General features: G+C 33.7%; 1 protein-coding gene across 1 annotated transcript; it reads left to right on the forward strand.

The window, feature by feature from the left end:
* The first annotated feature begins 517 nt into the window (after positions 1-517).
* Positions 518-24,623, forward strand: smyd5 (SMYD family member 5). Its single transcript, XM_056472117.1, has 13 exons — positions 518-630; positions 957-1,065; positions 5,104-5,243; positions 8,464-8,585; positions 8,842-8,911; positions 11,006-11,110; positions 12,254-12,316; positions 13,478-13,548; positions 14,092-14,198; positions 16,130-16,186; positions 16,369-16,463; positions 20,971-21,041; positions 24,290-24,623. The coding sequence occupies exons 1-13, from the start codon at positions 538-540 to the stop codon at positions 24,432-24,434; spliced, it is 1,248 nt and encodes a 415-aa protein (XP_056328092.1). The 5' UTR covers positions 518-537; the 3' UTR covers positions 24,435-24,623.
* Positions 24,624-25,741: the final 1,118 nt, after the last annotated feature.

Genomic DNA, 25,741 nt, shown 5'->3' on the forward strand with positions numbered 1-25,741 from the left:
ACAAGAAACTGATATTAAAATGAAATTAAAATAAAGAACTCCAACATTTGACACTAACAAATACAAATGAGATCAAATAAATATGTTCTGAATAAATAAATAAATAAATAAATAAATAAATAAATAAATAAATAAAGTACTCTAGCGAGTTGAAAGAAGTGCAATCATTTCAAATAATAGAAACTAAATTATACCGAATCATATTTAACACTTTAAAACATTTACTTTTATGTAGATGCTTTCACGTCTTTGATGTTTTTTCCAAAAATCATATAGTAAAAAGATCCGACTCAGATGAACGATTCAATTGAGTTTATGTGCTCCGCCTTCCAATTCCACATTAGACTATATATATATTTTATCTAGCAGTCTTTAACGTATCATTTACGTTTATAGCAGGCAGCACAGATAATCTCTCCCAGAATGAGAATAAATATCTCAGTACGCAGCGAATGAAAGAAAGAAGAAAGGAGATTTCTCTCTCGCACACTCATTGGTCAGGTTGAGAGGTTAGAGGTTAAAATGTAAATATCCAACATGGCGGCCTCCGTAGATGACATGTTTTCTCGCTGCGTGGATCCAGTCAAAGCAAGTAATTGCGTGGATGTCCGATTTATCAATAATGTCAAGGTATGTGACAGTCCCATAATAGAGAGGAACCCCCATCAAACAATGTTGTTTATTTTAGTTTTATCAAGCATCTCAGCTTTGATTATGGTAATCGCACCCCTCCCAAGTCAGCCGGCGTATTCCTAATGCATGACACAGGTCGATGATCAGTTAAATGTAGACAGCCTAAAAAAATCTAAACTGAAAAATAAGTTATTATGTTGAGACGTGTATTTTTAAAAATGTTTTAATCTCATTTCGTGGTTCAGACAGACTCAAAATTAAAATTCATATTTATATCATTGATATTTATTATTATTGATATTTATATATTTTTTTATTTCCAGGGCAAAGGGTTATTCGCCAAAAAAACTTTCAAAAAAGGAGACACCATTTTTGTTGAACGACCTCTAGTCTCATCTCAGTTCTTGTGGAATGCCTTGTACAAATACAAAGGTGAGTGCATAGTATCCTGTATTCAGATGTTCATCATCATGTTGCTGATTTTGGTAACTCCTTTAACTCAAAGATTTATCTTTAAGTATTTGCTATCAACAAGATAGCAATAGTGCCAAATTAGTGTAGATTTATTAGCTCCACATCCCTGATGTGAATAAATACTGGTTAAAAGAAAATACTATAGTAGTATGGTAAGTAAAATAATAGAGTGTTTTGGAGCCATACTGTAAAGTACTTGAGTTAGGCTGTTGTACTACTTTGTTGTGCTACTTTGTGCTACAGTTGCTGGACAATGACAGGGGGGCGGGCGCTGGGTGATTTAAAAAAAAAAAAGTCAAATAAATTTTATTAAACTATTAGAGTTACAATATTTTAACCATAACCCACAGAAGATAAAAACAATAGTTTTTGAACAAAAACAACATGCAAATGAAAAGCCATCAGCCCTTAAATCATTTCTTTATAGGATTGGTATGTTTACCTTAGATTAACAACACAGCAATAGCGTCAGCTAGAGCAGATTGATTTTATAGCACCTGGTTAAACTTTCTGACATCTTCATGGCAATCAAATGCATTTAAAAAAAATACATGTATATACAAAATATATATTTTGTGGGATTTTTCTCCAAATGTTTTTCGTACATAAAAACGTGTGGTTATGATGACCTTCTGACAAGCTAATTAAAAGACTTACCAAAAAGGTCCACTTTTTGGGAAAAAAGAGCCACCCCTTTTACCAGGCTGGCTATGGGCCTGAATTTGTTTAATCATTAAAATGTTCTAGAGAATCTATTTACTAATTCGACAGTTTTTAGACTGCTTAATACTACCATTATAATAATAATTTTGGAATATTTTAACTTATCCATGTACATGATTTCTGCAAGAGTCCCATAGGATGTAATAAAGACCACAACTCCCATGATTCCACACTCAGTCACAGCGTCCTCAAACTATGCCCTGGTTTGTTGTGAATACACTCCCTCTAGTGGTGAAAACTACATACTGTGCCTTTAAACTGAGTATAATTCAGACTGAAGTGCCAGCTTGTGCCAAGAAAGTATTATAAAGTGACAGCAAAAATCAAGACTTATCAGACACGGAAAGACCTTAGTTGTATTTAGTTATTTGAGTTACTGTAGAGTTACAGCTCAAACCAGTCTGGTCATTCTCTGGCATCAGCAAAGTGTTTTTTTCACAAAGCAGCTCACAATATATTTTCTTTTTTTTATTAAACCATTTTCTGTAAAGCCTGCTGTGCATGAAAATCCCATCAGATCAGCAGTTTCTAGATGCGCAGACCAGCCTGTCTGGCACCAACAACCAAGCCAGTCACTTAAATCACCTTTCCCTCCTAGTCTAATGCACAGTTTGAATGTCAGGGGTCAGTTGATCAAAAGGAATCTGATGTGATTTTTGGCCATCTGAGAGGATCAGGTCTTGAAGATGTGTTGTTCAATCACAAAATCCAATCTTTCTTTTGATCTGGATGATTTTAAATATGAAACATTTGTTTTTTTTCTTATCCCAGCAGAAGGGAGGGTTTCAGGAACAAAATTAGAACAAAACTTTACAATTAGTTAAAAATACAGAATTTCCATTATGTTGTGTATTTTTTATTTTGTTAATTTTTGAACATATACCCTCTTTATTATTGAAAATGCGTGTTACAAATGTATATGTTTTGTAATCTATCTATTATTTGTTTGAAATGTTAAAATTAAATAAAAAAGGTAACACTTATGTTATAAATTCCACATTGATGAAAATGTTTAAACCTTCTAGTTGTTTTTATTGCTACATGATAAAAATAAAACTAGATGCTGCCTTATTTTGAATTAATCACATTTTTAAAAAGTTTTTTTTCACTTCATTGCATTATATTAAAGGTTTTTCATTTTTACTTATGAAACTTATTGTTAAAGGGCACCTATGGTGAAAAATCCACTTTTCAAGCTGTTTGGACAGACATATGTGTAGTTATAGTGTATAAACTGTCATATTGGGGTGATATAAACAAACAGTCCTTTTTTTTTCAAATTTAACAACATAAAAACGGTGGACCAATTGGAGCGGTTTTCAGATCGACCGCAACTTGACGTAGGAGTACGGTCGCTCCACCCACCAATATTGATTGACAGCTGCGCGTATTAACATGTCTCCATAGTAACGCATATAATCATATCAACAAGACAGGACGAGCGCAAAGCAACCGGGAATAAAAGGTCTGTTCAGTTTGCTAGGATCATCAATCATCATCAAACGTGATCAAGAGTGAGTTTTACAAGTTTAAAATGTTTTAAAAGAGAGCATGTGTGTATTGAATTACAGCGATTTACTTCAGATTCACTTCATCAGCACAGCCGCATGTCAGAACAATTAGAAAAGAAGATGCTTCAATCCCGGTTTGTGGACGTTAAATCAGGTTTATTTTGTACATTAAGATCACAGATGTCCATACAGCAGTGGATATTACCAGTATCATGTCACATATGCTTGCAAAATGAGTGCAAAGCTTAACGCGCTGTCTGTCTCTCTGTGTCTGCGCTATGTGTGTGTGTGTCTGCGCTGTGTGTGTGTGTGTGTGTGTGTGTCTGCGCTGTGTGTCTGCGCTATGTGTGTGTGTGTGTGTGTCTGCGCTGTGTGTGCGTGAACTTTGTAATGACATTGTGTGTGACTCATTGTTGCAACTCCACAAAAAATGCATCAAATACTGATTGTTAAAGTTCTTACTGTAGTATTTCTCACAAACGCAACGTGAGATCTGCTTCCTGAGGCAGCCGAGGGTGGTGATTGAGGCATGTTGGTGACAGGCACGTGGGAACGGTGGGCGGGGAGGACTAGCCTTAAAGGCCCAGAGCAAAAAAACAGCAACAACCTTTTCCCAGCTATAATAGAGACACTTCAAACAGCTATAATAAATAATCTTATGGGTGTTTTGAGCTGAAACTACAGACACATTCTGAGGACACAAAAGACTTGTATTAAATATGAAAAAAGGGGTAACCTATGTGCCCTTTAAATGATACTTATTTTAAAAATGAAAAGTTGTAAAGATATAAATGAATATTTCAAGTGAAATGGAGTTGAAATGACAAGAAAAATTTATTTGAGGCAACAGTTAAAAAAAAAAATATATATATATATATTATTTATTTACTACAGAGTATTAGACAAAATTATTGTGATATGTATTCCCATTTAGATCATTAATTAATAATATAGAATTGAAAATCTAATTTTTTTTTCATCTGGATCAGGGTGATACAAAATAAAAATTTGCTGGTACAAAAAAAAAAAATCTGGCACAAAATGATGGATCGCAAAACATGGAATTTCCCAATTCAGATAATTGGGATCTAAATTTCACCTTTTGAACAACAGGCCCCAGCAGATCCTCTTGACCACGTCTAAATGCATTACTTAATGGGTATATATGCAGAAGTATGCAGAAGAACTTTAAATTTTTCAGTAACCTGGATCAAGCACTTCCGGTGAACTGTATGCCGTTACAAAAGGTCTTCATCTTGATCTTCAGTGCCTGATTGATATACGATATGAAGTGGGTCTCAGAATGTACACAAAACACTAATAAATTATATTTTTCTGCGCCATGTCTTTAAATATGAAAATGTATTTTACCCCAGTATTTTCAAAGGAATTTCTGTGGTTGCCTGCTGATCCTGACGGGCGCGTGCTTTTTGTCCTGTTTTACGCTTGAAAAACTAAATGAATACAGAAGTCTATTTAACTGATTGTATTTTAATTACATTACAGCATGGATGTTGTAAAAAGAACATTATAAAATTGAAAAATGTCACATTAACCATTCACCAGAAGTATTGTGGGAATGGGAAGAAACATTAGCTGCGCATATACACTATTCTCATGTGATTGGCTTCTAAACTTTTTGTGTTTACAAGTAGCTAAGCAAATAATACCCAATAAAGTGGCCAGAGATTATTATAATATTTTTTTTAATGCTAGTTAGATTTATAAATATGTCTTCATGCCTGTTTTTCCCTATCGTCAGCATGTGAATACTGTCTGCGTGCTCTGGAGACTGCAGAAGAGAATGCCAGAAGGTTGAGTGGTCTGCCAGCTCTCATCTTACCCCATCCTGAGTTATGTAAGGTGCGACCTGACAGACACCAGACCTGTCCACAATGTAAGGTACGTTTGATTTAATATATTCCTAGGTTAGTTTTGATTTAATCTATGATGTTACTTAATAGTGGGTTTGACACTAACGTTGATATTTAGCCAGTTAGCATTGATTGCATGGTTAAAGGGATAGATCACACAAAAATGACAATTTACTCACTTTTTACTTACTCACCCTCAAGTGTTTCCAAACCTTTAGGATTTGTTCTTTTTCTGTTGAACACTAAAGAAGATATTTTGAAGAAAGCTGAAAACTTGAACCCATTGATTTCCACAGTAGAAAAAACAAATACCACGGAAGTGGTAATAAATAATCACTAGGTCAGTTTTTGGGTGAAATATCCCATTATTATACTTCTGAGTATGTTGTTCTGCCTGTTATGCTTTCTAAATCATGAAAACTTCTAAATAATATTAGGAATTAGTAAGCAGAAAAGGCTGACTTTAAGATTTTTTGTAAGATATAAGCAGTATTAGGATCTCAGTCTAATATTTCACCTGCTTGACTTGTAATTATGAGAACAAACATGAATGTTGTCCAGATTCTTACCCTGGAAATTCTGGTTCAGTTGGCCAAACACCTTTTGTACCCCAGACAATTTCTTTCTCTCTCTTCTGCTTGATATTTTAGAAATAAATGTGGGATATGGCAGTGGTTCCCAACCTTTTTTTGCCTGAGACCCACTTTTCCCCTGGAAAATATTGTATGGCCCCCTCAGCATTTAATGATATTATTGCTCGGATAAGTTTGCAGTAAGGATGACAAAAATGTTGTTTTCAAACAAACTGTTTATTACTATATCTAGATATGTTTATGTACAAAGAATAGCCTACATGCATTCATTAGCAAGAATTTTGCTGCAGATAATGCTCTGTGGCTGGGTCAGGGACTCCTTGCTTCGAGAAAATGGAAAAAAAAAACATAGTTTAGGTAACTATCTTGGTATTTCCTGCATTTCATGTTTCCAGTATTGCTAGCGCTGCAACCTGAAATGTTTGGAGCTTCGTCACCTGGGTTCAGTATGCTTGGGTCATTACCATTAGCTGCTGAAAGCAAATTAGTGAGACTTGTGCTGCGTCCCAATCCGCATACTATCTGTCCTAAATAGCATTTGAAATTAGAATTAGTATGTCCCAAACCATAGTATGTTGAAAAGAGTATGCCAGAGGTTCCCGGATGGTTTGCTATTTCAGGTAAAAAATTTAAGAGTAGAGCTGTCCATACTCTAACCGCTGATATGGCCCACAATACATTGCGTGTTTGATGTGAATTCGATTAGAACTACAAACACGTGTGAAAAGTGTAAATAAACTACAAACATGATGGACGCGCGAGACCAATCGTCAAGTAGACAGGCTTCGGTAAAGATGTTTGAATGACTGAGTCAATATCTAGCCCACTGGAAAATATTTAAATCGCATTATCTGTGTTATATTTCATCTGCAACAACAATACTGAACTTATATAAAGATGTGTTTAGATGTCTGAACGTCTGAATGCTTAATTACCCAAAGACCTGAGGAGATTTCACTGCATGAAAGACCTGTAAAAGCGAGATTACCCTGCTGCTGCTTCTCCAATAAGGTGAATTAAATACGACAGAAATGTGGATGATTGACAGGGGGCATAACTAAGCAACACAACGATCTGTTAAAGAGGAAGTAGTACGTCCCAAAGCTTGCATACACTTTATTGCTTACGTTCTGACTGTCCAATTTAGTGGTTTCTTACACAGATTTGGTGATATTTAAGGTCTTTAGGATAAAATTCTCATAGCTAGTAATGACATCAATGACATTCTTACAACATTGTAACAGACAACTTTCAGAAAATGCAAAGAAATATCTGCGTTCAATCTATACTTCCCACTAATATGTCTTGGTAATATGATATTAAAATTCTAAAATAATTTGGTCGAAACTTGAATGCAGTGCTATACAAAAATAAAAAGAGCCATGACCTGAATGTAAACATATATTTAAGGAGTATTTAAGCGAATATGAAACCACACACTTAATCTGACCTGCACTTATTAAATTATAAGTGATCGATACTCATATTTATAGAAAGATGAAAAAAATCTATTTGTGACTTGTGTAAGAATATTTTAACGATAAAACATATCTTAATAGAATGTGTATTTTTAAATGATATTAGAAAACATTTTTATTCAGAAAGGGCAATGTTTAAAAAGGTGTCTTCTGGTGAAAAATTGAAATATTTATCATTAAACAAACTAAAATATTGTGTATGACTCTTTTCAGTGTTGTTATTTGTACGTTTTTTTTTGTACAATGAATGTTTTTTAAGAAACAGATATGACTGTATGTTACATATTGTATATTTAGTATTGGTTTTGCCTAAGTATAGCTAATGCTGCTGATAAGGCATTAAAACATAAATGAATAAATGATAAGTGATCGTGCTAAATTAGTTTATATGTTAAATTGATTACAAAAATCTTTCTGACGGATGATCTTTTTTTGAAATTTAAAAATGACACTTTATTTTTGGGCTGAATTATGATTAAAATTTTCAGATTGCATTACTTAAATTGAGGTTTTTATAGTGCATGTCTGTGTGTTTTTCAGCATTTTAATTGAATAAACCACCTCCTCCCCCCAAAAAAGATAAAAAGATAAAATGTTTTGATGCTTGAAAATTCCTTTTCATCTTGATGTGCTTCTATTGCCTTTATATTTTACTTTTGCTCTGGATAGAAGCATCTGCCAAATTAATAAATGTACAAGTGAATCTAGGACTCAGAGTACATGCTATTAAAAAGCCAATGGAAGATGTAGTAGATCATTTAGCAGAAGTTTTGTCTGCAGTAGAAGTTTTTAATCCTCTTGATATTGTAATTAGTTGCGTATCAAATGTTACCGCTGGCTTGATGAGGAAAAACATTTTTCCATTAGATAAATGACCGTACAAAGAATGCTGATTAAAAATCTGACCAATTACATTTTCCACTAAGTAGTCTGCTGCCTCATGCTGTTTAACTTTCATGTCATTATGACCTGCAAAATATGAACTCAAAGTCTTAATGTAAAAAGTATGTTGTTTTTAATTCAATTACATTACAAGTGTTCATTTTTAGCAGTAACTGAGTACAGTACAGATTCTTCTAAAATAGGAATTAGTCATTTAATTCAAATGCTTAGGCCTACCGCTGTGTATATGTGACTCAATCCTGAATGTTGTTGAATGGATGGTTGCTTTCTTCAGGTGATGTACTGTAGTCCTGAGTGCCGACAGGCTGCAATGGATCAGTACCATAAAATCCTGTGTCTCGGCCCATCCCATGATGATCCTGATCATCCAGTCAACAAGCTGCAGGATGCGTGGAGGTGAATAGTATCTCATATGCTGAATGTTTTATGCAGAAGCGTTGCAGTTCATTGCTTTGTCAGTAATTGATTGCTGTAGTTTAAAGACTATTGGTACAAATGTATTCTTTTAGCATGCAAGGGTGGAATGTTTTCTTCAAGGTTATCGTTAAATAGTTTGTGTGTGTGCGCGTGTGCGTGTGCGTGTGCGTGTGCGTGTGTGCGTGTGCGTGTGCGTGTGCGTGTGCGTGTGCGTATGTGTGTGCATATTATCCAGGAGTGTACACTACCCTCCAGAAACCTCCAGTGTCATGATACTGGCAAAGATGGTTGCCACAATCAAGCAGGTTAATATTATTTTTCTTTATTGCTGTCTAAATATTTGTGTGAATATTGAGGTGTGCAGTATTTCAATTTTTTTTAATAACCATACTTTGCATGTTAGTTTTTGCTTTGTGTTGGATTTCTGGCTGGATTAGGCTTGTTATGTATGTATATATATATATATATATATATATATATATGTATGTATGTATGTATGTATGTATATATATATGTATATGTATATATATATGTATATATATATATATATATATATATATATATATATATATATATATATATATATATATATATATATATATATATATATATATATATATATATATATATATATATATATATATATATATATATATATATGACGTTAAAAAGGCTGTTAGGGTTAGACCTGGGCACCATTTACACGACAACATTATCAGCCAAAAACGGGAAACTTTTTTATGTGCTTTGCCTGTTAGTTTACCTGACAATGGCATTTTGGGCCTAAAACTGCATAAATCTAAAAACTGTTTAAAAAGTTGAAGTTTTTGAAAACGCAACCTTTTTTGTGTCTGTGTAAACACACAAAAATGAAAATATTCAAAAAGGATGACTTCATATGCGTGTGTAGTAGGTGTTTAGGGAGGTTTAGATTAAAAGCAAGCACAAAAAAAAAAAAAAACACACTACCATACCATAACCAGTAAGTGGTAATGGTGTTGGTGCTCAAGTGTTATCTAATGCCTCCTCAGCAAAATATGGATTTACATCACATTACAACAAACAATGGAGACTCCTCTTACGTACACAGCAAACTTACATACATTCCAGTGCCAAGCCACCAACAAAACTTCATTGTTACTTCCTTACGAGTATTGCTTATTAACAAATTGACAGCGCCAAAGGCTGGCCTGGTTTATGTAATGCACCCTTTTTGATCATCCCAGTTTACAGATGCACAAAAATGGTTTTTAAAAACATTGTATAAACGTGGAACTTTTTAAAATGCATGGGAAAAGCATCTTTGTTTCTGGTTGCAAAATTGTTGCGTAAACCTAGCCTCAATTAATGAATCATTGAACCATTTGTTCAAATGGTTCATTCAAATTGCTGATTCATTTACAAAGCAAAGCTGCATTCCTGTCCAATTTTTTTTTATGCGCCTCACTCCCTAACTTTCCTCCATCTCGTTCACTCGGATGTTTGTCATTGATTACATCACACAAATGTCCACTAGGGCGATGCTGTGGCGCAGTAGGTAGTGTTGTTGCCTCACAGTAAGAAGGCTGCTGGTTCGACCCTCAGCTAGGGCAGTTAACGCTTCTGTGTGGAGTTTGCATGTTCTCCCTGCTTCGCGTGGTTTTCCTTCAGGTGCTCTGGTTTACCCCACACTCCAAAGACATGCGGTACAGGTGAATTGGGTAGGCTAAATTGTCCGTAGTGTATGAGTGTGTATGGATGTTTCCCAAAGATGGGTTGCAGCTGGAAGGGCATCCGCTGCGTAAAACAAATGCTGGATAAGTTGGCGATTCATTCCCCTGTGGCGACCCCAGATTAATAAAGGGACTAAGCCGAAAAGAAAATGAATGAATGAATGAAATGTCCACTACTGGCAGAACATCTGAATGGTTTTAAATTGAAGGCCCTAAACCCTTGAGCACTTAGGAACTACACTGTTGTGATGTCACAATCACATTGCATTCTGGGATATAAAGGTGCTGGAGTGGACACATGAAGCTGACTCGTCCCCTCGGTCAAGAGTGACTTGTTTGTAAAACTTAATATTACATTGTGATCAGGCTCCCATGCTGATATTCAGGAAATTGGGACTCCTGCTTGTGTGTTATATATATCTATCATACAGTATCTTATATAAAGATAATCTTAAATATATTGTTTTAAATACAGTGGTGTGCAAACTGCGTTCTAATGGGCTTTATCTCAAGTAAAGTGATTGTAGCATATTCTAAAGTCAACTTCCACATTGTTAAAATAACAATTCTGAGTTTTCTTGAATGATAAATATTGCACATCCCTCAATATATGTGTGTAAGAGGATTGTATACGTGAATGAACATTTGTTGTGTGTATATAAATATTTTTTTACATTTCTTTTCCAGACTCAAGATAAGGAACGCTGGCAGCGGTTGTTTACTAATTTTTGTAGCCGTACAGCAAACGAGGAGGAGGAAATAGTTCATAAATTGCTGGGAGAGAAGTTTCAGGTAAATAGAAAGTCCTTAATCCTTTGTCTCCATCCATCACAATCTTATCTGATAGACATTAGTAAACATCTCAGTGGAAAAATGTAGTCTGAAACACCAAGTTTACCTGTTTGGAGAAAAAAAGCCATGATTTTCTTATGATGTAGAAGTATTTATAGAAGTGACATTTTATTAGGGTTTTATCCAAGCGGCAACCTCCCGCTCTCTCTCGGGAAGCCAATACGGAAGTAACTGAAACTGCAATTCATCAAAATTCCGCTAGTCCAGCAATCTCGCTACTAATCTCGGCATATTCATCGTATTTTTGTTCTGTTTTATGTGGCTTTACACAGTCAGTTGCCTTTTGGACTTATTTCTTACAATTATCAGATGATATGGTATGCTGTGTGCACTTAATTGTGCTCACAAACCATTCACGTGGCCTCGTTTCCCATGTGAGTAAAGTTATATACTTGTATACCATCTCTATAAATGTATTTGTTTTATTTAAGATCATTTATCATTAATAATTTTCTTTAGACCCGTAAAGCACTCCAGAATGTGACAGATTGATTAGCTGTAGGCTCTAGAACAGTCATCTGAAGCGTTGTCATACACTGTTATGTTGGAGTTCATCAATAGTCTTGCATTTACTAACACACACACACACACACACACACACATCTGAAGTGTTTGGAAGTAATTCGCGTTTTCCTCCTGTAGAAAAACGTCATAAGAACAATGTTTAGTGGCTCACTGTATTACTACAGTGTTTTTAAAAGTCTAAACACTTTATTGATATAGTGTACAGCCAAGCACATGTGGTCAGAACACAAACGAGTCGCAGGTAATAAAGTGTCAAGCGTTTCTCCCAAAGTAAAGTCTGTCTGCTAGGTCTAAGCAAAGTGCCAGCAGGCGTCTGTAGCTCCGCCCACTCTCCGCCTCTTTGCCCTTGTTTGGTATCCCGCCGTGGGTGCGATGACGCGCGAACAAAATGGCGACGGTTGGCCGCGCCTACTTGTAGCTTCTTTTGCAGTGTTCAGAAACCTATGGGTGACGTCACGGATGCTCCGTCCATATATTTTACAGTCTATGGTTTTATCATGTGCATTCACATATGGTTGTAAATCATCAAATAAAATATTCTTTTTTTCTTTTTGTCAGGGACAGTTGGGTTTGCTGCGTAATCTGTTTACCACAGCACTCTATGAAGATCGTCTCAGTCAGGTATCCATCCATCCATCCATCCATTTTTTTGTTCTATCATTCTGTCTTTCATTTTGTCTCATTCTAATATATCACTTGTTTCTGTCTTTTTATCAATTTATAACTGTCAGTTGTTCTGTCTGTCTCTCTATATCCCTTAAACTGTCTGTCATTCTATCTATATGCCTTTTTATCAATTCTGTCATTATTATTCTTTCTACCCTTCATTCAGTCTGTCTGTTTTGTCTGTCATTCTGACATTGTATTATTCAGTCTATCTATCCTTTATTTATCTTCATAGCATATGCGCTATTGTTCACTCAATCTTTTATTCAATCGTTTCGTCTTGTCATTCATTCTATTGTTTTGACAATCAACTGTGTCATGTTTCTCTGTCTAAATTTGGGGTTAATGCATACTTTTTAAAAATTATTTCAAATTCTTTGTTCAGCAAAGATAAATTTATTTGTTTAAAAGTAAAATAAAAGAAAGTATAATCTTTCAAAATATTTCTGTTTCAAATAGATGCTGTTCATTAAATAAATTTCCCAGTAAAATAATTTTTCTTTCAACTAAAACATTAAGCAGCGTAATTGTCTTCAAAACAGTAAGAGAAATGGCCCTCAAACCAGCATATTAAAAGATTTCTATAGGAGTGTATGTAACTAAAGTTATATATAGACTATTTCAATGTGGTGATGCCATTGGCCCATAAACATTTCCTTCTTGTTGTCAAACCATTTTAATAACTGTAACAAGGGAATTCAGTCACATCCCAACATTAAAACAGTTGTCGTAACGTTATTTATGGATATGTGGAAAATTTCCTTGCTCTGTTAAACATAATTTGCTAAATATAAAAAAAAAATTCAAAGGGGGGCTAATAATTCTGACTTCAACTGTATATGTCCAAATTTCTGATTTAAATAAAAGTTTTTCTTAAAGAATACTAGAAAAATAAATGACGTTTCCACAAAAACATTAAGGAGCTTAATTTTTGTCATTATTGGAAAAAAATTCATTTCAAAATCAAAGTAAAAATTGTAAGTTGGACCTCAATCTGGTCAACATGTTTTCTATATATATATATATATATATATATATATATATATATAATCTGTATCTAACTGTATCATCAAATAGTGAATCTGTTCAAAAAGATTGTTCTGTTCTGTATTACAGTGGTTCACTCCAGAGGGATTTCGCTCTCTCTTTTCACTTGTTGGGACCAACGGTCAGGGTATTGGTACCAGGTAACATTCAATCAATTCAAATGATTACTCAGTAATAGGGCTGCATGATATTGGAAAAATCTGACATTGGGATATTTTGTTTTTCTGCGACATGTATTGCGATATGAATATAATTTCACCAGATTGATTGCAAAGCTCTATTTGGAAAGATTTCATTTAGATTGACTGGGATAATCAAGTCTTTTTCAATGCCGTGCTTTTGCATAAATTATCATAAATTACAAACATGTATAAATACAATGGAGCAGAGATAAAAGGTAAATAAACAGTGGTTTTCAATATGGAGTCTAACAGTATTCAGGTACAAAAATTAAACAATCAAACCTAAAATTACATGGTCATCAATGTATAAACAATAAAAAAAATATATATATATTTAATAATATCTTTATTTTTAAATATTTAATAAATAATTTAATCCTGCGATGTGACTATTGCAGATACACACATTGCGATATATTGCTTAAATGATATATTGTGCAGCCCTACTCCGTAATATAATATTCCTGAAGTAACTCTGTTGTAATGGGTGTCTGTCTGTAGTTCTCTGAGTCAGTGGGTTCATGCTTGTGATGCGCTGGAGCTTCCCCGCCAGCAGAGGGAGCAACTGGATGCGTTTATCGACCAGCTTTACAAGGACATCGACAAAGGTCATTTTTCTCATAGACTCCCACCTGTTTACAGAGCGTAGACCCTCACACTTGCTCACACATTGATCTGTATACCTGCAAAGACTGAATCCATCTCTGCGTTTGACATCTCCTTCCTCAAGCGCAGCTGAGACAGAGACACACATTTTACCACTTAGATGGCCATCGATCTGTGTAAAATATTATTGTTTTGTGCAGGAGTGTGAAATAAATCCAACAGATGAAAGCCTTTCATAGATCTTTCTCTTACTTTTTTGTTATAGGATGTGTTCAAATAGAAAGTAGATTTTAAAAACAAAACCACAATAATAAATGTTTTAATTCAGAAAAAATAAGGCCCTGTTAATCTGGCGTTTATATATAAATCTGTCTTTCTAGATTCTATTTTATTGTTTTCCGAATTTCATTTTTTTATTGTAATCCATTTTGACTACACAAAATGTCGGATTAATTGAATTTATGAAACATGCCAAATTTAACATTCTATATATTTACCTTGTAACAAAGTGTAAAATACATCCAAAGAGATCAAAGTTTTTTATATATATTTATTTTGTTAAAGATGAATAAAGTTGTGTATATCTATCTTTCTATTACAGAATTATTAGCACCCATGTTTATTTTTTTCCCCAATTTTTGTTTAGTGGAGAGATTTTTTTTCAACAAATTTCTAAACATAATAGTTTTAATAAATCATTTTCTAATAAATCATTCAGACTTTAACTGTATATGTATCTATATCCATGTATTTATTTATTTTTTATTTTTTTCATATTACTATTATAATTTTTTTATATTACTGTTTTAGTGTATTTTGATATAGTACATTAGGGTTCTAATGCATTTGATTTATATATATATATGTGTATATATATATATATATATATATATATATATATATATATATATATATATATATATATATATATATATATATATATATATATATATATATATAATATTATTTTATTTTTCAATTAATTGTTTTTCTGGAATACAGTGTAGTGGTTACATTAAATTTAAGTACTCTAATCAGCAACTTGTCTGATTTTACTAAAATTATAAAATTTGTCAAATTGAACAACTTTACAATTTGTCACAAAGTGTCTAATGCATCCAAAAAAATGAAAGTCTTTTTAAATTTTTTATGGACCCTTTTTCACAAGACAGTTATGACGCGTTAAACGGTCATCAAAATGTTAAATCCTTGAAAGTTTTTAATGTTTTGATTTTTAAAAAATCGTATGAACATTTATATGCATTGATGAATGTATGATATCATCTTTGCGTCAGATTACAAAAAACAAATTACCGCTTATGCGAGGTGTTTCTAACGCAACGTATATGGGGCTGAGAGTAAATTTAATGTTATTCTCTCCTCTGGCTGCCGTCATCAGTCTCACACTATTTTTTTTTTCCTTTTTCTGAAAGTCTTGATAACACTATCAAGGAGTTTTTCTGTTATTATTTAAGCAAATAGGATTGTAAAAAGAAATATATGCTGTACTCTCTTATTTACTGCTCTCTATATTTACCCAACTATGACGACTTCCGCTACTGAGAAACCCGGAAATGTGAAAAGGGTTTGTTTATTGTTTTAAAGAGCATGTCAAAATAAAAAACATTCGTATTAAATATGTATGTATTATTGCTGTTCCAGTAAGATTCAGTAAATTAAAATTAGAACTCTATGAGATTTAAAAAAAGTATATATATTTCACTTTCCTTTTTTTTTTCCATCAAAGTTTTATTTCTGGACACCATTTTAATGGTTACAAAAACATTTAAGTAATCAAAAACTTGCCTTATACAACTTAAAATTCACATCTAAATTCCTGCTGTATTCACATGGTAACAAAGTGTGAAATAAATGCAAAGAGAAAAAAGCCTTTCATAGATTTTATTATGGATTTTATTATTTTCTCTTACAGAGACCGGCGATTTCCTCAACTGTGAAGGCTCTGGTCTTTTCCTCCTGCAAAGCTCCTGTAAGAACTTCCTTCATTCATATTGGCATGTCGCTCAGTTTATACAGCTGTGATATTTTAATTTTGCACTGAAGTTGACTTTGAGTTTAAAAAAAAAAATCAGGTCGCTTTAACAAATGAGGCCTGTCTTGTTGCTCTACAAAAAGAAGAGAAGATTTATGAGCTTTTCCTCTGTTGTACAGGTAACCACAGCTGCGTTCCCAATGCGGAGGCTTCGTTTCCAGACAACAACTTCCTCCTTCACCTCACGGCCCTCTGTGACATCGGCCCTGGAGAGGTCAGAGGCGGATGTTAGATAATAGACGCTAAGCTGATTCTCGGAAAAAGAGGGCCTGATATTCGAAAGCCTTGAGTGTTTCGTTGTCTGTAGGAATTACAGTCTAGGCTCTGGAGATCGGAACAGTTTTGGCAGCTTGTCAGATAGATTGAAAAGGCCTACATCTGCCTGCCTTCATAGCATGCTACTGTTCACAGAGATTTATTTCTTAGGTTTGTTTTTTGAACCGCATTAGCTGGTAGATGACAGCCAATCGTGAATTTGTTTAGGCGTTCGGCATTGAATTGTAGTGTGCGAATTAGTGTAGTGTAGAATTATACACTGACTATCGGGGGTTGTTTTTTTAAAATGATTTTCTAAGAATGAAATAGTAAAATATATAGATAAAATTATATATATAAATTTGGCGGTGTTTACAATAAGGAAGCGGACATCTGAAAGAAGTCAGCTGCACCCAATTTTGAGATTATTTGATATTTATAAAATGTCCCGCCCGATCTCACGAGAAAACATAACTATTTTGTGTATTGTCAGAAAAGTCACACTAATTCATACAATTCAATTTGGATGAAAACATACTGTTTTAAAAGAAGGCATCCCCCCAAACCCCACCCTTACCCTAGCCCTCATTGGGGGATGAGCAAAACATAGAAAATACAAATGAATATGAATTAGTCATGAATACAAATACATTTATGCGCTGCGAAGTTTTAACTTTCACTTTTGCAAAATGATCTTACAACAAATTTTTTGCTCAAAATTTTTAATGAATGCTCAAAAAGGTCCATTTCGAAAAAGTTAAGTGTAAACTCGTCTGCACCATTTTTTTGTGCACATGTTTGCTTTCTCCTAATCGCACTTATGCACTTTTGTGAAATGCTCTTTCAACAAATTTAGAGCAATTTCTTCACAACATTTTTACTAAATGAAACCCCAGTTGTTTTAATCTCATGCGTGAAAATGCTCCTTGATGGTTACAATTTACAAATAAGTGTAAACGTGCACACAGTTTTTTTTTTCGTGCGCACGTTCGTTTTAGCTTACATTTTTGCGAAATGCTCTTACAACAAATTTAGAGCAATTTCTGCATGACGTTTTTTATAAATGAAACCCCTGTTGTTTTAATCTCATGCGTGAAAATGCTCCTTGATAATTACAATTTACAAATTGCTGTAAATGCGTATGCAGTTTTTTGTGCGCACGTTTGTTTTAACCAATTCTTTTACAAAATGATCTGGGAACAAATTTAAATCAAGTTCTGCTCAATTTTTCGAAATAAAACCCCTGTTGTTTTAATCTCATGCGTGAAAATGCTCCTTGGTAGTTCAAATTAACAAAAATTTCTGTAAATGCATACGCAGTTTTTTGTGCACACGTTTGTTTTAACTATCACTTTTGCGAATTGATCATACAACAAATTTAGAGCAATTTCTGCACAACATTTTTACTAAATGCTCAAAAAGTTCCAAATCAAATGTTGTCGTAAAATGCATGGCCTCAGTTTTTTGTGCGCATAATTTAGTTTTCTCTGAATCTCACTTCTGCACTTTTAAATGACACCGCTGTTGTTTTAATTAAATGTGTGGAATTACTTTTTGATAATAAAATAGTTCAAATTTACAATAATGCACTATTTCACATATTGTCAGAAAATGGGCTGATTCGTACAAATTCATACAATTTAATTAGTTTAAAAATGTGCGGTCAAATTTATATTTTTATTTTCTTTCTCTTCTTCTTCTTCTTCTTCTTTTTCTTCTTCTTCTTATTATTATTATTTAAATTGCAGATCAGTGCAAACTATTTCCCACTATTTAAAGAGCAGACCACCCACACATCTTTTTTGCCACCCTTCAGGTATGATCAGGTGTTAATTACCTCCCAAACCCCCCTTTTAATTTGCACCGTGGTTATAGTTGATAAAGAGCTTCATGAATTTTTATAGAGTTGCTTAATTCCAGGTGTGTCTTCACTTTGCCAGAGAACCTAAAGGTATTTTTTTTTCCTTCTTGTTACTCCTTCTAGTTAAACAGCAGAGTTTAATTCAGAGTTTAATTTGGGATATGGTGGCAAACAGGAATGCAGAATTGGAAGGAAGTGGAATTAAATTGTAAAATAAATTAGTTTTTCTGATGTTCCAAGCTCCTTAATCAAAATATGCAATAATTCAAAAGGTTTATTTAGCAAGTGTGCATATAACTGATCAAAACCGATTGTAGAGTAGTGCTGTTAAATGATTAATCGAGAGTACAAAATATTTGCGTTTACAAAATAAATTTGTCTGTAAAGTGTATAATCATTATGTATATCTAAAAATGCACATGTTAAGAAAATCTTTATTTATTTTTATATTTTGTAAATATGAATATATGTATTATGTAAATATTTTTGAAGTACACAAGCATATATTATGTAAATACAAACTTTAATTTTGTATGCGATTAGTCACAATTAATTGTTAAACGGCACAATTGTATACACGTGACACCAGTGATGTTCAGTTGAACTAGGGCTGCACAATATATCATTTCAACATCAATTTGTGATCATTTGCAATATTGAGTCTGAATTATAATTTATTATTTTGAAAGTGTTTTTTGAGGCCCGTGACTGTGTGAGGGAAAAGAAAATGTACTGTTTGTAGATTAGAAAAATTAATAACGATTCATTTTATTGAATTGTTTATAAAAAGAAGACTATGCCATATTATTTTACATTTGATTATTCAATTATTGTATAGCTAAATGCATTCGACTCTTAAGAATACAGTAAAACAATATTTTTACTACAAGCTCTATTTAATTGTAGCTTGTAGATTGTTTGGTATATTTTATGCACTCCTCTACAGAATCATCCCAATGAACCTATAAATTCTTTCCAAAAAGTTATTCAACTCATCTAGTGAAATTGTAATCATATCTCAATACACAATTGAAGTCAGAATTATTAGCCCCCCCCCCCCCCCCCCCCCCCCCCACCCCCCTTAGAATTTTTTTTTCCAAATGATGTTTAACAGAGCAAGGAAATTTTCACAGTTTGTCTTGATAATATTTAAGTTATTAAAACTATTATGTTTAGAAATGTGTTGAGAAAATCTTCTGTCCGTTAATCTGAAATTGGGGACAAAAATAATCAGGGGGCTAATAATTTTGACTGTATATCACAGAATAAAAAAAATTGCAAAAACATTTTCAGTATGGTGCGGCCATAATTGAAACCTTCTTTTAGTCAGAAAATCATGAAAGATATGTCTTCGTTTCCACCAAAAATATTATTTTCATTATTTTTAATACTTAGAAATTTTTCTTGAGCATCAAACCATATTATGATTTTTGAAGTATCACGTGACCCTGAGGACTGGAGTAATAGTTTTTTTTAATTACCGAAATGAATTTGATATGTATTAAAATAGAAAACAGACATTATAAATAATGTATTACCCATAATATTACTATTTTACTGTATTTTGATCCAATATACGAGGGCCATAAATTTTAAATAAAAAAAATACTATTAAGAGTAAGCTGACAAGAGTAAAAAGTCTTATTTTTCTGTCACAGCGTTAACTGCACTGTTATTTTTGGAGGATTGTTATGAAGACTTCTGCATTTCTCTGTATACATAAGTCATATTTCTGCTAATTATATACGAATAATGGTCATGTTCATGTCTTTTGTTGGATTCTCGGTGGCTATAGAAATTAAATATGTCAAACAGGAAGACCGTGGGGTCTTAAAGTATTAAAAGTTGATAAATCGATATAGAGAAATATAAGGCCCTTAAAAAGTATTAAAAAGTCTTAAATGCTATTTTATAAGGCATTACATTTTATCCAATTTTTCATTATGCACTGTATCTTTGTATGCTAAAGTTTGCCTGAATTAAATCTGCGAATATCAGGATGCTGTGTAGTTTTTGAAATCAATAAAATCCTAATAGATTTGACATCATGCTGCTTTGTTTACTGCAGTTGCCAAGGAAACATCATTATTCCTGCAGCTCTATAGGCGCCAACCTGCTGAATTAGCTAGATTTAATAGATTTTTATTCAGTATATGAAAAATGTTTTAGTTTTGGATTAATTTCTTACATTAATATTTAGTAAATATACTGCAAGTTAAAATCTCGCCAGTGTTTCCATTTGAAACCTAAAGTGGTTTAAGGTCGGAAAATGTACAGAAAGAGTCTTATTGAATTTCGCTCTATAATTCCTGTATATACTCTGCATTGGGACCATTGTTTTTGTTTACATCCATCAAAATGGTCTATAGTGAGATTGTGGAGGGAAAATGTAATGTTTACTGATTTTGAGAAAAAGGTTATACTTTGCATTGAAAACAACATTACAAAAGTATATGAATATAATACTTTTCTGTATTTTTCCAATTTTACGGTACTGGCCAATACTTGATAAAACAGAAAACATTTCATAAAATTTGATTATAACATTTCTGTATAACAAAACTGCGCTGTTGATTGTCATAAATTTCTCCTCTTATTTCTGTAGGAAATTTGCATCAGCTACCTGGACTGCTGTCAGCGAGACAGGAGTCGTCATAGCCGGCACAAGATCTTGAGGTAAACCAATGCAATCTCTTGTTTAAGCATTCTCTGTGAAACTGGCCAGCTGAGTCTACCTCTAGAGAGGATCAATGGCCTTGGTCCCTGGCAGCAGCTTTCTGGCCTGGAAGAACCACAGGGGCCGCTGCTCCTGCTCTCCTATTGATCATTTACCTGTCAATCGCCTCCATGGCCAATGAGGGTCTGTTCAGAAATCCCACTTAATCTATATTCACTTTATTCCTGACTTCACCTTGAAAAGAACTGCTGACCTTCTTGCTTGTGAAGTCGAGATCAGAGATGGACCCCCTTGGAATTGATGGATATTATTTATCTTCATTTGTTATGGAGTAAGGGTTGATTGGATGACATAATGGCAGATCTTTACTGGTTCGTTGGTGTTGGGGGGATATACTGTTGTCGTTATTTGAAGTGGATCATAGAAGAACAGGTGTTGTGTAGTAGCATTTGGATTTATGATAACTTTGTTGAAAGGTTATGATCCAATTGAAAATTTTACTGTATACAGGGTGAGTGAAAAGTAGCTAGTTATTAAATAAAAAGATGTGTGTGTGTTGAGCATCAGTTAAGACAACATTAGCACCTGCCAGCTTTAATTGTGGGGAAAACTGGATAATTTTGAGCTTTTGTCTGCTAATTTCATCTTCCGGGTTTTAAAATAATTTTTAAATCGGTAACGTAGCATGAATCTGCTAGTGGAGTGGTGATGCGGCGGTTTCTCATTATTATTCATAGCGGAGTGTTCTTATCCTATGAGAAGAACCTGCTGCTTAATTATTCATGAGAGCACATGCTTTCCGAAAGCGAGTGAGACCGCATCTGCACATCAGGGGTCGTAAGTGTTTGTTTCCATGTTCCACAGGGTTTGTTGCAAACAAATGCGATTCTGTCAGGGCCGATACAGCAAAGCTGTTTGTGTGCAGCAAGCATTTTTGTCAGGAGAGCTGTATGAAAAATGGGAGAATGGCAGACTTTCTTTAATCAGTTGAGTTTGTTACCATTCAGACACATCAACTATATCCGTGCTGCTGTGTTCGCCCATGTTTAAAGTCCTCCAAATTACCTGCAGGGTTAATAGTTGGAATAGACAGGGAAAGAGACCTGCTGCACTGCTATGCACAGTGTCTGCAGTCAGACAGGGATTGAGAGAGAAGTCTTCCTCATTTATAGTGTTTATATAAACACGATTATCTTTATGATGATAAAACAAATTGTGGTTATGTGTATATAAAATTACGAATAACATATGTAGCAGGACATTAAATTTCTTTGCATTTTAACTTCGTAAACTAAAATCATGGGTCTCCTCATGGTTTGTGTCTCGTGATGGGTCCTCATGGTTTTGTGAGCCGACTCACTCCCCTCTTAATTGCCGGCCACGCCCACTCGCAACACTCCACGCCCATCACGGAGCATTTTTTTCAAAATTTGGAGGTAGGCTTGAACCGAAAGAGGGGGGTTTCATGGCCTTTTAAAGTGATTAAACTGGGGATTAAGACATGACTTTTTGTGACCAAGTCTACGTCTACACTTATCTGGATGAATTTGAATTTTTTTTTTTTTTGTCTAAAAACGATGCCTGTTTATACAACCATTTTTAATTCTTTCCATCATCCACACTAAAATGACTGAAAATGCTTTTGTTCAAGTACTGCACATGCATGTAAGATGCTTTTGTTATATCTGCCTGGCTTTTATTTACTTTCCATCTCTTTGAAACATTCTGGCAAAATGTTGTTACTGTGGTCTGATTCTGCCACTAAACAAGAGCTCCCAGTAAATATTCCATAACCTTTGAAGAGAGGCAATATGGAGCATGTACAAACTGACATTAATCTTTAATAAAGCTGTCAAAATGGACAGCATCCAAAACATCTGCTCTACACTGTCGTCCACCATGTCAGCTGAACTGGTCACATGACTTTGTCACATGACTAAAATGCTTCATCGTTTTCGAAAGCTTTCGGTTTCCTTACTGCAACACTGAAATGGCATTTTCAAATTTATCCACTTTGGACAGCGTTTTCGAAAAGAGATGTTTTTGTTTACTAAAAATGCATCTCAGTGTGGAAAGAAAGGCCAAAACAGAGAAAAATTTGCGTTTCAAACAAAAATGTATTTGTGGACATGGTATAAATTGTTACTTGCTACCCGGGAGTCTGTTGCACAGGGTTCCTAGAGGTCATAGAATTTGAAAAAAGGTCCATTTTAGACATTGAAAGTCAGGATTTTTTTGTCTATGTCATGGGATATCAGTGGGTCCACATGGAATGTGCACATGCAAAAAATCTGCAGATTTTTTTAGCCCATAATTGAGTCTATTTATTTACTTGTGTAAATTAGTGTACATTTTTATATTTATTCAGTTTTTAAATTAATTTTAGTAATATTATTGACCAATATGAAGTGTTCATTTGATTTATTTACAATAGTTTATAAAGTAATATTTTGACTTGCTTTGTTTACCCAATAATGGGTCTGATTGGATTTGTATTGGAGACATTAAATGAAAGTTAAAAAATTATTCATTTTTATTTCATACAGTAAGTTTTTAGTTATGATGCTCTCAAGATCATTCCACATAAATTTACAGTTTTTTTTTTATTTTTTTTTACAAAATTCTTAGCAGAAATAGCAAAAAAATGTCAGCAGATTCTGTCTGGCTCTGGATATCAGGTATTTTTGTTTGTTGTTTTAAATTTTAGTTTCCATTTATCAAAATGTAATTTATCATATTTGTTTCACACCTGTTGTTAAGGTTAAGCTATGTTCAGTTCAATTTTTGACTAAAGTCAAATACAGTCTTAACTTACATTTTGGGATAGTATACATATAGTATACAAGCTTTGGCTTCAAAATGACCATGTCAGCACAGAGGTCAAGGTCAAATTTTTTAAAAATTTAGAAACAGATATATTGTACAGCACACTGTAAAAAAAAAAAATTAAGTGTTCCACACAATTCCTTCATGTTATCCCAACCAAATCGATTAAGTTAACCTAATTGTTTTTTCAAATTTAAGTGGATTGACCATAAAACAATTAAGTTGTCCAAAACAACTTAAGAATTGTTGTTTCAACTCATTTTAAATTAGTTTGAACAAGCAGCAAAAGCAGTTGTTTGAGTATAAGAGCTCTGAAACATTTTTTTAATTGTAGGTGTTTTCAAATTTTGTGCTTGACTGAAAACACAAGCTGACTTTTCACTTTTAACTTGATTAAGTGCTTTTCTCCTCTTGTTTTCAGGGAGAATTATTTATTCATCTGTTCCTGTCAGAAGTGCTTGTCCCAGATGGATGATGCGGATATGACATCAGAAGATGAGGAGGAAGTGGAAGGAGAGGGAGAAACAGAAGGGGAAGACATGGAGGATGAAATGACAGATGTGTGATTTCAGACAGGTTTCCCTTCTCACCCAAACCCCATCACTTGTTTGTGGACCTCTACAAAGATCCCTGAAACCCACCAAAGGGTGTAATACCCATTGCAGTTGAGACTCACAGTAGCACTACAGTTGTTTGGCTGTTATATAACCTTCATATCAAAGCCTATGCAAAATATAAGCGCAGTATTTTTATCATGTGCTTTTTGTCATGATTTCAACCATATCATGTCTCAGACAATGCAAGATATGCTTGATAAATCACTAAAGATGCTGGTTTTACGTACAAGATTTAAAGGGATAGTGAACCCAAAAGTGAAAATTGTCATCATTTACTCACAATTTACTTCTTTTTATTAAACACAGATGAAGATATTTAGAAACATGTTGGAAATCTATAACCTTTGACTTCCATAGTATTTGTTTTTCCCACTACACAAGGCAATGGTTACAGATTTTCAGCTTTCTTCAAAATACTAAGGGTATAATGTTTTTTTTGTGTGTCTTCATAATAAATTACATGATATTTTCATTTTTGGATAAGTTTTTAAAGGAATAGTTCACCCAAAAGTAAAAAAAAAGTAGTTTATTCATGCTCAAACTTTCAATTTTCTTTTGTTGCGCAAGTACGATATTTTTTAAAGAATGTTGGCAACCAAACCAACCAATAGATGTCTGCATTGACATCTATGATGATAATGATAATAATAATAATAATAATAATAATAATAATATTTTCAATGAGTCATTGGCTGTCAATGTTTTTCATAATATATACTTCTATGTTTTAGCAGAAGAAAAAGAAAAAATCTCAAGCAGGTTTGGGCATAACTTTTCAGCATTGTAATTTTTAGGGAACTGTTATTTTAATTTTGATCTGTTAAACTAGATTTTTGTTTATAAGATCATGCTGTGCTTGTTAAAGGTTAAAGCTGCAAGTAGCTACACACACACACACACACACACGCACACACACGCACACACACACACACACGCACACACACGCACACACACGCACACACACACACACACACACACACACACACACACACACACACACACACACAGAAAACTGTAACCAAGCATGAAACATGATCTGTCAGTGCACTTATGGGTTATATTATAAAATGACCATTCAAAAAAACATGAATTCTCCATTTGATCGCATCTGAGAGAGACAGTGGTGTCATCAGATTGAGAGAAAAAAAGAGTCCAGCTTCCTGTTACTTCAGTGTGACTGAAATTCAACCATATTTGATTATAAAATATACATTATGCAGTGTGTTTTCCTTTCATTACAAGAAGAGAGAATTTTT

Source organism: Danio aesculapii, chromosome 14 (assembly GCF_903798145.1).
Source record: "Danio aesculapii chromosome 14, fDanAes4.1, whole genome shotgun sequence".
NCBI lineage: Eukaryota > Metazoa > Chordata > Actinopteri > Cypriniformes > Danionidae > Danio > Danio aesculapii.

Coding starts and splice junctions, on each gene's coding strand:
- smyd5 (XM_056472117.1), top strand. CDS start 538: ATGGCGGCCTCCGTAGATGACATGTTTTCTCGCTGCGTGGATCCAGTC. Junction 1,066..5,103: donor TGCCTTGTACAAATACAAAG/GTGAGTGCATAG, acceptor CCCTATCGTCAG/CATGTGAATACTGTCTGCGT. Junction 8,586..8,841: donor AAGCTGCAGGATGCGTGGAG/GTGAATAGTATC, acceptor CATATTATCCAG/GAGTGTACACTACCCTCCAG.